Raw genomic sequence first — 14,116 nt, 5'->3', positions numbered from 1 at the left:
ACCCGCTTTAATACAGGGGGGGGGGGGGGGCATGCTTCTTAACACCCCCATATACAAATCCTGGCTACGCCACTGCCGCCGATACACACAATGTTTGCTTTCACAGAAACACGAAAAACCCATATATACAATTTAACTATTTACAAAAACGATAAGCTGCGTAACCCGCGTGGTCGTGAAGTCTCAATTCCCCTTGACACGTTCTCACCCGTCGGTGCTCTTGGCTCTGCATCTCACCGTGCGACCGCCTCGTCCAGCCACCAGATGCCAACTCCGTCGTTGCCCTGCGACTCTCGTCCCTTGACACGTCTGTCCCGTCCAGCTGCCAGACTCCGACTCCCCTCTCCTGCCACACGTCTGCCTCTCCGCCCGACCTCCCCCCACTCCGCGACACGTGCAGTGCTCGGAGAGATTCTGGGTGTTGGCCTCGGCTTCGTCGCCCGGTGACAGCAATTAACATAAATGTCTCATATTATTTAGAAAGACATATAACAATAAAGAAATTACAAAAATTGTGGAAAAAAATTACATAAAATAATACATGACCCATTATTAAATATATAAGTACATTCTTAATATACAAATTAAAGTGTCACACTGCACGGGCAGGGGTGGTTCAGGAGTTGGCGCAGCATAACGGACTATGAGCAGGGGAGACACTTGGGTCGATGTTACATCTACATATGCTATCCTACCACCTCTTCCACATATATTTTAGACATGCAGGGACTGCTTTTGCTATAACTGCAGCATTTCAGAAACGCTCATTGCTTACAGCAGTGGTAAATTTTGTGATTCTATATGTTTCTGAAGTCCAGTGTTATTTTATTACTATAAAAAGTGCGCCTTTTCTGTGTCTCATATACACTTCCCTATTAGCTATCCGCCATTTTTCGGTTCGAATTCCATAGTGTAGCGCTTGCTCATATTTCAGTCGGTACTATGAGAATATAGCTTCTATAAATTTTTGTGTGGGTAACCATGGTTACTGACAGTAACAAAATTTGTTTTTGGTTATGTAGTATTGAAATGTTAAGGTCTTTGTTCGTCGAATTTATTCTGGTTTTTTGTAACGCGACGATTTTAAGTCACTATACGTGTATGAAAAACAGTTTAACTATTGACACAATGGCAGATGCTGTTAAGTTGATAGCTTTAGAATTTGAAGTATTTGGTAGAGTGCAAGGTAGGTAAAGAAATTAACTTGAAAGTAAAAATGATAAATTATTTGTTTTAATTTATTTATAGTTGAGGATTTTGTGGCCACATCCATTCGTGTTGAGGGTTCTGGTTGCTGGCGCAAGCTGTTAACCAATTACAAAAAAAAATATGGCTAAGTACTGGTAAATTATTTGACGTATTGCAATTCCCTTTCACAGATGAATTACTGGTAACTATAAGTTATATCTTATAATATAATGTTAATATATGTTTTAAGAGTAGATAACATGTTAATTATATATAGATGTATATAAATATGCTAAGGATATATATATATATATACACACACATAGCAAAAACTTGTGACAAAACAATTAGTTATTATCGCAAAATGGGTATGTTAGAAAAATTTTCCACAAGACCAGACATTATTAATTGTATTGTGATATTCAAGTTTTTATGTACAGGAAGGACCTTTCGATGTAGTAAATGAAAACGGCAAGCAGCATGTACCACCAGATAAATTTATACTGGATCATGCCATCAGTATCAATGGATAAACTTGGGTACATGATACGGAATAATTACAGCAATCTCACACATTTAGGTAGAACTTTAGATAGAAGGAAAGAAGAAAGTTGTCAGATATATTATGAGTTCTTTTGTTTAGATTAGTGCCTATCTATTTTCAATCTAACCACAAAATAATTGCTTAGAAAATGGCAGACATGTAACAAACCCAGCAACTTAAACAAAAACTATTTTTCCTCACATAAACTTAGTAAGCTCTACGTCTCATTGAAAACAAGGTTATTTGATGGACAAACACTTTAAACAAGTCAATGAATTTGAAAAAGGAATCGGTTGTAACATATTGTAAGTAACCCACTCCAGTAATAGTGATGTTGGGAAACCATGGAAAATACAAATCAAGATTGCTGGACCAGGCTGCGAATCCGGTTCCTCTGGAATGCAAGCCCAGTGTCTTACAGCTGCACCACCACGCTCCGTTTGTGCCATTAAATGTCAAAATGTGGTGTACGCAAACTTCAAAACATATAAATCCTCCCTGGAGCCTATTTCAGTGTAGAATATTTTCATTGCAAGTTTTAGTGAACTAGCTACTCCTTGCTCTACGTCTGTGTGAAAGTTTATGTCACCGACATTTCGGCACGTTCTGTTTCAGCCTAAAATGTTGGGGGACATCTAACTTTTTCACAGACTTGGCGAAAACCCTGTAGCCATTAGTTGGGAACTATGGACATGAAAGCATACAATCTTTTCTTAAAATAGCGGAAATCAAACAAGACAGTAACTGTCATTTGTCCACCATTTCCAAACTAATGGCATCAAAAATAAATAGGGTTTTTGGAAAATAAGTAGGTAGCCTGTTTGTAATCATGCTTCAAGAATGAATAAATATTTATGAATGTCATTTTTTTTTCCAGGTGTATTCTTCAGAAAGGTGAGCATGATAAATTTTGAAAGCCACCACCACTGCATTTAATATCATCACTTCATCAACATTAAAATTTTGTATAACTGTGTTTAAATGTTACTTTCTTACACATCTAAATGTTTATTTTCTTGTGTAAGGCTTGAATATTCTTGTAAATTTCTTGATATATTTCTACCATGAAAGGCCTTCAGATGTAATGCTGTGTACAAAAGTATGAAAATGAGTTTGTGGTCCTAAAAATACTAAATGTAAATATCAGTTATTTTTATTTATATTACCAGCAATAATATTGTTACAAGTAGGAAATACAGGTGTGTGGATTATCTTGTTTTCAGTACACTCAAGGAAAAGCCCGCGAACTGGGTCTGAGAGGGTGGTGTATGAACACTGAGAAGAACACGGTCAAAGGAGAAATCCAAGGTGATCCGAGGAAAGTACAAGAAATGTTGGTGTCTAACTTTAAGTAACTTATTCATAATATTCCTAATAGTTCCATGGTAGCATATCTTTTCTAATGCTCATTAAAAAAAAAATGTGGCTTGTTTTAATGTATATGCACAAGCTTTTAAAGTCAAGAGAGCTATATTTCAGGGGTGCCCACAAGAGAGGGTAACGATGCAGACTGCGTCATTAAAATTTCAGGGGGGGGGGGGGGGGAGGGGGTTAAAAGACTAGAAAAATGTATATATTATTTACATAATTATAGCTTCTAATGTGAAAATACGTTTCTGGTGCTTTGATAATTGAAAGGGATCTTGTAAATCCAAATGGCAACCCCGCACTTTCCTCAACAAAAGCAGTTTGGCATCTGTCGGTTCAGGGTGGAAATATTACCTGATATGACCAAAATTATTATTAGAATATCAGTTTTAATTAATGCAAAATGTGATAAAATATAATACTAAAAAATAATTAATATATATAATTTTATAATATTATAAAATAATTGAGTAAATCATTGAGAAAACGGCATTAAAAAATTTGGGGGGGGGGGGGGGGGCTGCATCATTAGGTTAGGGGGGGGTGAGTCATAGTGTTTGGGGGGGTGGGCACCTCTGTATATTTAATGCAATTAACTAATTCAAGAGAGGTCTAGTTTATGCAATTAACTTAACTTAATAAAAGTCTCTATATGATAAGTTTTTTCTTTTCCATTTTATGTGCTTGCGATGATTGTATTTATGTAGTGCACATTCATCTACATCCTCTGCATTTGTATGCATTCAGTTTGTCATAATGCTCTTTCACCTTGGGGGGGAGTATTTTACAATGCAATACCATAAAAATATTGATGATATCACCAAAATGGCAGCACTGACATTACCACCCATGCATTTGTATGGAACAAGCGCAGGAATATGGTAGTTTTAGTCGGAAAAAAAATTCAAATGCTTGTTTTGAACAAAATATGTTTCTTTATGAGAAACTAACTTTTGAGCATAGGCGTGCGCACGGTAGATGCCACAGGTGCCTTGGCACCACCATTAGGGTTAACGTTATTTTATTTTTTACAAGCAGAAATAATACATACTTACAAAAAACCGTATTATTTCCAAAAAAAAAATATGTTTTCCAATTGTGTCGAGTTACAGATATGTGCTCATAACACTATCAGTATATCAATTATCAATCGAACCAACTATACACACGGAAACAAGCCAGGTGCAATTACTTGTGTTGTACACGCGGGCCGCGGCTGCGAAACTTCTGAAATGTAAATACTTCTCCTAGTTCTCCTCGAATTACATAGAATGCACACTCAGTGTCCACTGTTCACTCCACTCGGCAGGCGCACGGAATAATAGCCGCCGTCCGCCAGGTAGCACTACTGTGCAGTGTTTACTCTTACTGTTTACTCATCAGTTTACTGTTCTAATGAGTACACGAGTACAGCCTGTGTTTGTTACGATGATCACTCATTAATTAATTATCATTTTATTTTCACTAGTTGACAGTTGTTATGGTTCGTTAATTGCTGTATATATCTGTCTGTATGATGTATAAATGGGTGATTAAAATTAAAAAGCCTGATCCCGAAAAGGATTACTCGATGACTTATATGCAGTCGCCGACAAAACATTTTTGTTGTATTCCAAAAGTTAAAACTTTTGCCCACTCTTATTTGTGTATTTTTATTATTTTAATATTTTACATATTTGAGGTATGTTACAAAAACTCCCTTGATTTGTTGATTTTAAAACTTAACATTTGAGAATGTTTTTTCTAGCATTTATTTCGCGTCTTCAGAAAACATGTAAGTACGGTTTTTCAAAGCCACCAGCATGAATTCCGTGCAAACAATTTGTGCAATTTACTTTATGGCTCAACAAAGCTTAAAACTGTAAATAGTTTAATAGTTTTCCTGGCGATTATAACGTTCAAAGCCATAATTTGTCATAAAAAATGTTAAAATTTTTACATCTGTGTTATTAATGTTTTTGTTCGGAAACACCTTAAATAGTACCATTTTGCGCTTTCAAATCCAAATTTTTCCGGGGGAGGACCCCCGGACCCCCCGCTTTAGGCTCGGGTCCGTGAATGATACGGCTGTTGTGTATTCTGGCACCACCACTACTGAAAGTCCTGCACACGCCTATGCTTTTGAGTATCATATTATGTACTACAGCCCCACGTATTCTAGTGTAGACCACAATACCATAGATATATGTCCCATGGTATCGTATTATATACTACAACCCACCAGGTTCAGTATATTTTGCAATACCACTTTTTATAAATTAATTATATGTAATTCGTATTCGTAATTTAATTATATGTTTTCAAATATGATTTAAACGTCCTAAATATTGTAAATTATACTTCAGTTCTACCTATTCTAGTATATAGCACAATACCAAAAATATATTCCTTGCTCTAATGTAATTTTTTCAAGAAATGTATTTGTGCTAAACAAATATATTAATATTTCCTGTCCAAAATGCCCTATTTCCATACTATTACCTTAAGAATGTACATATAATTACTTCAGCACTGCCTTATTGGAAAATTCATCAATATCGCTTCCGTATTGCTATGCAAATTTATAAAACATTTTTAATGTGTTTTTAGTGTAAATAAATTTTGTTTGCATCAATTGTTGACTTCGTAAATATTATATTGTTATAATAAGCAGTCATTAGATGTGGAAATTATCATAAAGATTTTAGGATCATCAGCAAAAAGTACACCAGTAGAGTGATTAACGAACTGGGTGATGTCATTGATAAATATATTATTGAAGGTTAAAAAAAGAAGGAAGCGGTGCTTCTCTTTTTTCTGATGTGGCAGTTTTTCGTTGTGTTTGGTTTGATTAGCTGTATAATTTATTATGTGTGAAAACTTAGTTTTCTATGAGGCTTAATGATGAAGAAATTGATATTCAGAACTAGCTTAGCCATTTAATTATGTCATAACATTGTCCCTTAGTTGCGTTTAATTTGTTGAGGCTTCGTTGTTGAGGTGATGGAAAAGAACAGTGTTGCTAGTCACATTCCGAAATTATCGCAAATCAAAATTCTGTTTGTAAATTTTTTTTTTAGACTTTTTTTCTAGATTGCGAGTAACTTGTACCTTCTTAAATAATCTGTATTAAAGACTTGTTACCTATATGTATTTTATGGTTTCCTATGAAAGTTATTTTTCTTACGGTTTTTATTCAGGAACATAAAACATAAAAGCGTAAGCAAACAATTTCATAGTTTACTTCTGTGGTAGCTCACAGCTGTTTGCTTATCTTGTCTTGTAAAGTTTGCGTAGTCATGAATGTGCTATCCTTATCCTTACTAATATTATAAATGCGAAAGTAACTCTGTCTGTCTGACTGACTGTTTGTCTGTTTGTTAGTTACCTTTTCCCGGCTGAACGGATTGTAATGAAATTTGGCAAGGAGATAGATTATATCCTGGGGATGGACATAGGCTATCTTTTGTCTAAAAAAAATTAATTTTAAACGGGTTAAAAAAATATATCTTAATTTTATGTAATGTGTGTCATAGATATACAAACTATTAGTGTCATTCCTCTATGTCTGCCGAGCAATAGCTTTCAAGCCATTACGTTACGTTTTGCTATTGTAAGGAACTAAGTAGAGAGTAAGAAAAAAATAAAGATCTTGACAGTTTGTAGTGTCGCCATATTTGTTTCAATTTTCAATACCGTTTTTGTATATTACAATTTAAATTGCAGAAAAAAAATCATGTTTCATAGACACATAAATAGTGAGTGTGTGTCATATCTCTATGTCCACGAGGTCTCGCCGCGTCAATTTTCTCCTTGGGGCGAACCCGTTTGCTTAGTTACATAAACAGCTTTTATCGTTGAATGATTTCATGATTTATTTCATGAAAATCTGCTCTCATAAAAAAGTTAGTTTTATAGACATTCAATAGGTGTCTCTCTCTCTATGAAAATCAATCTATGAATCGTTACAAATTTATTTCCTTTATTTTTTTTAGTTTGCTTTGATACAATATGATTTCACTAAAAATCAATTTCTACCCCTTCCTATTTTCATTTCCACATTACGAAGTTTCACTTCCACGCGGAGGGACTCCACGCATTATTTTTGCATGCAATTAAAAACTATTTTTTAATGATGCCAAAGAAGTATAACTTCTCATGTGCGTACCTATGTACACTCACCTATTTTTTTATTTAATTTCTTCTATATATATTTTTTCTCCCTACTTAGGGCACTCATAATTCTTTTAAATTTCACATGTATGTTTTCAATGTCATTCGGGTTGTACAATTTTTTTTGTCTAATTGGTCATTATTTATACTTTGTTCATTTTGGAAACATACGTATTTTAGGTATTATGACAAATAAAAAAATTAGTTTCACTAACATTCTTAGGTTTTTATTGTGTGGATAGTTTCAAGTTTAATATTATGTAGGTACATAAATTCTTAAACTTGTAAATTTCTTCGAAATTTATTCATAGGTTGGTAAAGCCTACTAATATTTTCTATTTGTCAATATTGTTATATTTTTACAGTACCTACTTATTTGAAAGGAGTTTGGTTTAGTGTTTATAATTTATCTGCTGAGCGTCAAGAGTCTTAGGGCTGCTGAGACCGATGTCCAGAAATATTTATCAATTATGTAATATATTGTTGAAAAATTTGAATTTTACTATTTCAGGAAAGTTGATTTTTTTTTTATTAATTAGAATAGTTACGTGTAATTGCCATCTTCCTTTATTTCATATTAAACATTATGTTTGGTTGAGTGTGAGATAATTTTATTTATGTATGTTTTAATTTCAATTTCTTATATATATATATATATATATATATATATATATATATATATATATATATATATATATATTCTTACCTACCTACTTCTATTAAATTTCAGGCGGATGTTAACATTGTCATTCCAGTTGTATAAATTTTTTTGTCAAATTGGTTGTTATTTATACTTTTTGTTTCATTTTGGACTAAGTTTTTTTTTTCTACTTAATTCAAAGATTTGTGGTGTGTACAGGGAGTGATATCTCTATTAATTTCTATACTCCTTTGGATAAGTGGAATATTGCCACCACAGTTTTACATATAAACAAATCCTACAAATGTTTTAAACATTATGACAAATAAAAAATAGTTTCACAAACATCCTTAGTTTTTTTTGGTGTGTATAGTTTGAAGTTTAATATTATGTATGTACGTAAATTCTTAAACATAGAGTTATTCATTAATATTTAGATAATTATTCATAGGTAGGTAATAAGCTTTCTATTTGTCAATATTGTTATTATGGTAGATAGGAGTACAGTAAATGCCTACATTCTTATATTCCTTTATATCTCTTTCGATTTGGAGTGTTTCCGAGCCATTCGGGGTCTTCAACGTCACTTTCCCCCCCCCCCCCCCCAGGTGGTTAAAGCCCCAAAATTTCAAAGTTTAAAAATTTTTAAAAATCTATCTCTTTCGATTTTAAGTGTTTTCGAGCCATTCAGGGTCCTCGAACCCCCCGCCCCTCTCTGGGAACAAAGCCCCAAAATTTCGACAATTTCAGGAATTTAAAATATCTATTCTTTCGAGATGGAGTGTTCCAAACCATTCGAGGTCCTGAACATCCACTTTCCGCAAAAGTGAAAGCCCCAAAATTTTGAAATATAAGAATATATATAATTGGATGTTGGCATGTATGACGTCGATAAACTCTTACACCGTTTGACCGATCGCCATGAAAGTTGGCACATCGAAGTGTTTTTATCATGGAGAAGGTTTTTATGCTAACCATTTTTTTGTAACTCGCCGCTAGATGGCGCTGTAGCGCATCAACTTCTTACCTTTCAACCGATTGCCATGGGTAAACAGAAAACCATAGGTCACAGATACACAAACAGTAATTTTGCTGTAACTCGCGGACAATATATCATCCGGTGTTCAGCCCAGGCAAAGCCGGGTACTGCAGCTAGTAGTTAATATTTTTTTGTTGTAATACAATTAAATCTAATAAAAAACTTTTAATGAAAGTAATTGTGTGGCATATTATCCCAGTACAAATTCAACTGATTATCCTCCATTGAATTGAAGTTACTCATTGTAATCACATGTATGTTTTTTATTTTATTATTTAGTTAATTACATTAATCTATATTGTGTGTACAAGTTAGCACTGAGATATTGAGCAATTCAAGCTACTCAAAAATATACCTACTAATACAATGACAACCAATTAAATAAACTAATATTTATTCTCATCTTATAATTTATAAATGTAATTCTCATTTATTAAAGTTAATTAAAGTTATATTAATAATATTTTACATATCGTGGTGAAAGTTATTAGAAAAGGGTCTTGCTGTCAGGGTTTTATTTTGCAGCTATGAAGTGTAAAGTTAATACCTAATCCAGATTTTTCAATTTTTTGAGAATGTATTTGCTTAAATTGGGTATGTTTTAAAATTAAAACATCTGCATGTTAAAGTATTTTTGTTACATCCCATTTTTTGTGAGATTTTTCTTTTCCTTAAAATTATTTTACTCAAAACATGTTTACCTTTAAAAAGTTAACATTTCATAAATAAGCAGTGTATTTTATTGTCTCATAAATGGTATAAAAAACAGTCTTATTTGGAATTGCAAGTGGGACCAGTTTGTAATCCTGATTTTTGGGGATCAGTGTCCATGATTATTTATTGTATCTGCACTTTTTGGTTAACATTTAACCTGAACACACATACCCGTTAAAATATTACTATTTTACTAATGAAAGATGCCTTGTCAGCCGTTAAAGAATATGTTAAGTAAACTCACAGTTTTATTATTTGCTAATTTTTACTTGATTGTGTTTTCACAGTAGTCATAAATGTGGCTGACGTAAAAACAAAATAATAATATCGATTCAAGAAATGTATATGTCCCGCCAGAAATTGTGCATACAAGTATTTGAATGGTGAAAATTTAGGCCAATGTTAAGTGGTCCAAATGGTTTAATTATTGATATTTCAATTTAGGCAAAAATTTGATGATATTAATGGTTTAAAAATATAACCATGTGATAATTATTTAGTGGATGGTGTAAAGGGCACAAGTCAACTTGATTTCCACTGGCAAATTATAGTTATACCCCCACTATAGAATTATTCAAGTTGCTTTATAAGCATAGCACTATTATATTTGGTTATCTTTTTCAAGTGACTGTTATTAGAATGATTTGGTACCAGTATGTGGGAATAATTTTACAGTGAATATTGGTATGTGTTCTAAAGAACAATTTTATGTGAATAAAACAGTTCTTTCTTCTTTCAGGAAACATTGGTTAAGTAAAGTTGGCAGTCCAAGTTCTCGGATTGACAAAGCTGAGTTTAAAAAAGAAAAAGAAATATCTGATTGTACCTTCAGTGACTTCAAAATCCGCCATTAACACTGTGCTTCTGACCGTTAAATAATGAAGCATATTTAAAATTTGACCAGCATCGTTGTTTCAGTTCTTCCTAAATATTTCCATGCTTGTTGTACTTGTGGTTTGTGGTATGAGGGACTCAACTTATCGTCTTTTTGTAACCAATAATACTTAGAATGTGTGTGACTTTTTTTTAAATTCTGTTTTGGAGTTAATAAAATTATCTTCGTAGTACCTACATCAAATTTTATGGTACCTACATATTTTAATATAAGATTTGCAACACTGCATGCACATATAAAATTATAATATTGCTCAAATAATTATTGTATTCTTTGCCCATGATTTTGAGTGTATTAAATCCATGGTTTAGTTACTGTTGAGAATTACTATGGAGATATTTTAGTTTTTCTAAAGTATTAAATATCTAGTCAGTTATCCTTGTCTATCTTTTATGTGATATGTAGTTTTAATGTGTTTGATCCCAAGTGTTTTGATCACATTTAATAAACAATATTATAATAAGGTTATAACTTTTAATAAAATGCTGGGTCTTCGATATTGATTTACCCACTAAAGTAGTACTACATAGTTTTGAAGAAGTGCAGTGAATATCTCCAAATTTTTTTATTTCTTGTCAGAGTTTTTAAATATGTGTTACACATTATGCTTATTAATTTTAAGTAAATAGAATACAAAATATTTTGTTATTTATTTGTAGTTTGACATCGTCCGGGCCTGCAGCCCCTTTTAAGTCCGATATGCCACCGCCCAAGCACCACCCACCCTCCATTCAAACCTCCCGCCTACCCGTGCGTATGTGTGCGTGCGTGTGTGTTCGACGGCAAGAGGGCGCTGTCGAGCCAGTGCGCCGCACCCCTAAAAACATAAGTTAATAGAATTGTGTTGTTTGTTTTTATATTCCCTAAGTGCAACGTGATGGCAGATCGGCCGGGAGGGTTTTATGTACTTTTTTTTTAAAATAATGTATTAAAATATCATAGCATTTCCGGACATTCCCGAGGAAACCCGAAGCCAGACAATAATTAAATTTAAATCTTAATAATTATAATTTTTACAATCTTTTCTCTTTATTCAAAAATTGTCACATAATTTTTAATGCATTCTTGTCATGCTAATTTAGTTTCCCGTGGCACGAATTCGCAAATATTTTAACGGCAATTGTTTCGCCGGGAGGACGCCATGTTAGTCGAGCGAGCCATGATCTCAGCCCAGTCTTCCGCCATCAACGACCGAGAGCAGACGCATCAGCACTCCGGGGACCTCACCGCTTGTTTTCTCTGCCAAGTAATTCTGTTAACTTTAATTTCGTCTCAATCACTTTCTTTTAGTCCTCGGAGCAGCTCTCGGTCGGGGGACTGCTTTATTAATTAGTTTACGGCCAGTCTCGGTCTTTTTCCTCGTACTACGTAATTTAATATGTGACCACGTGGTGGCTCATCACCCCTAAACCGATTCGTGCCGCGGGCGTTTTGTACAGTTTCAACCGTGTACGTGTGTGAGCTGAATAAGCGGAATAAACCAGGTGTGCGAATTTAACGTACAGTATTATTCTTTTATTTTCAATCTGTGTGACCACGTGGAGTGTGACGGCGTGTGGGACGCCTGAGAGCCCACTGCGTAGGTAAAAGCGTGCCCGATGCTGAGAGCGGGCAGGAATTAGTGCTAGATGTTTTCAAGGGGAATATCACGTCTCACATGGGCGACGTCACGCCCTGAGTTAGGAGTCTCACCGGGTCCACGTGCCGCACCACGTGGTGGCGCCCACTAACCTTCCACCTTAAAGCCGACCGATCGACCTCCCCCCCCCCCCTCCCCCGCAACAAGTTTATGGTGGCAAAATAATTTAATACTGTTGGTGTTACTGTTTTCAGTTGAGTTAAACTGGTGTGAGATGTATTTCATCAGTGTAAATATATTTTAATGATGTCATTTTGGGTCAGAAATGTTAAGTTTCTCATTAGAAATTTTGGTAGCATTTAAAATTTTAAAAATCTTGCAGAGGTGAAATAATTTCCACTTAGTACTATTACTTAGAGCATTTTTTTTATGTCAGAATTCACCACAAGAACTAGAAATTGAAAACACTTAAAAACAGATACTAATTGGAAATACATTCCTAAAAGCGTATAAAAATTAGAAACACAATTTTTTTTTTTGTAGAAAATATAACATTTTAAATGTTTTGAGTTGCATAAACTAAGAAAAAAATTCTAGGAAATTGTTTGAGGTAAACACATATTTAAGGTTAGCATAGTATTGTTTAATCAAATTTTTGGCCAAAGTAGGTGCTGTATTCTGGTGTAAATTATGTGAAAACATAGTCACAAGTAAAATAATATCAGTAAAAAAACAACAGTGTCATTGGTTTAAGGCAAGAGGGCCCAAATTTTTTTTTTTTATTTCATTTGGTAGGGTATATTTATGTTAAATACTTAAATTTATGTGCTAAGCTATTCATTCATCAAAAGTTGTATGAATTAAAGTTCAGTATTTAGGACCAGAATTTGTAATTATTCCAAACCAATCTTCGACTTATTTAATCTCATTTTTTGCAACATCATTCTTTGTGTGATAGCTAGGGACAAGATTTTATGTTTTTTTTTATATTTTTAGGCTGATTACATTTGTAAAATAGGAGATTTCATTATTTTTATTTTTTTGAATTGAGTTTATTCACAAAGATTGCATATTATTAAACAAATATGACACTTAAATGTTTCATTATACTTATTTCACCAAAACAGTTTCATTTTGACTGATATATGATGCACTTTTACAATATAATAAATTGTAATACATGTGCCAACTACTTAGAACCATAAAAGTAATTAGCAAGTGTTTGTCGTGTGTTTGAAAAGTGTACCAATGTTGTAATAGAATAATAAATACTAATAATAGTTGCAAGAACAAAAAAAGAAATTTTGTTTCAATATATTTAGTGAACACATTTAGGTAGGTACAAACTTCTTGCTGAATAGATTATATTAAAATATTTCAGGGTAAATATTTATAAAAAAATTCTTGTTAATTAAATGATTTTAGTTGCGTTTCGGTGCTATATGGTGTGTTCACTTGTGTGTTGTTTTTTTTATAGTGTATGGACATTATTTTCGGTATTATTTCTTTTTTATCGCAATTCACCACATAATCTTGTCTCTTAATGATAGCCCCTCCCGAATAGTTTTCATGGAACAGCTTCTGGTGTAAGGAGGAGAGATACAAATGGACAGTATATTTAGTGAAATGCCTTAAGTTAATCATGACTTGCTGCTTTAAACAGTTTTCCCTGCAAAGTCATTGGTGTTTAAAATTAAATTCATTTTTATGAATGATTACTAGGTACTGTAATAATACTGTCACTAGACCCCATGTTATGATCTTAAATATCTCTTGATATGTGATCCCTGACTATCAAAAAAAAAAATGTATGGCATGAAAATAGAGAAACAAATTTTGGTTCCTATCTATTCCCCTTAAGTGGTATGTAGAGGGAACAATTTTCTTAGGAAACTAAAACATTTATTAAAATGAAGAAATGTTAGCCTTATACAATCCTTTCAGAACCCAAATTTAGTGCACTCTTAACGGAGACAGTGCAAAGTTTGAAGAGCTTC

At 33.4% G+C, this 14,116-nt stretch overlaps 1 protein-coding gene across 1 annotated transcript; it reads left to right on the top strand.

Moving 5' to 3' along the window:
• The first annotated feature begins 884 nt into the window (after nucleotides 1–884).
• On the top strand, nucleotides 885–14,116 carry LOC134530337 (acylphosphatase-2). The gene is made up of 4 exons (XM_063365077.1): nucleotides 885–1,186; nucleotides 2,610–2,626; nucleotides 2,956–3,065; nucleotides 10,385–14,116. Exons 1-4 carry the CDS (start codon nucleotides 982–984, stop codon nucleotides 10,497–10,499), a joined length of 447 nt encoding a protein of 148 aa, XP_063221147.1. The 5' UTR covers nucleotides 885–981; the 3' UTR covers nucleotides 10,500–14,116.

The sequence above is a fragment of the Bacillus rossius genome, chromosome 3 (genome assembly GCF_032445375.1).
Source record: "Bacillus rossius redtenbacheri isolate Brsri chromosome 3, Brsri_v3, whole genome shotgun sequence".
Taxonomy (NCBI): Eukaryota; Metazoa; Arthropoda; class Insecta; order Phasmatodea; family Bacillidae; genus Bacillus; species Bacillus rossius.
The sequence above is the reverse complement of the archived record's forward strand: the minus strand, read 5'-3'. Positions and strand labels throughout refer to the sequence as shown.

Coding starts and splice junctions, on each gene's coding strand:
- LOC134530337 (XM_063365077.1), top strand. CDS start 982: ATGGTTACTGACAGTAACAAAATTTGTTTTTGGTTATGTAGTATTGAA. Junction 3,066..10,384: donor CCGAGGAAAGTACAAGAAAT/GTTGGTGTCTAA, acceptor TTCTTCTTTCAG/GAAACATTGGTTAAGTAAAG.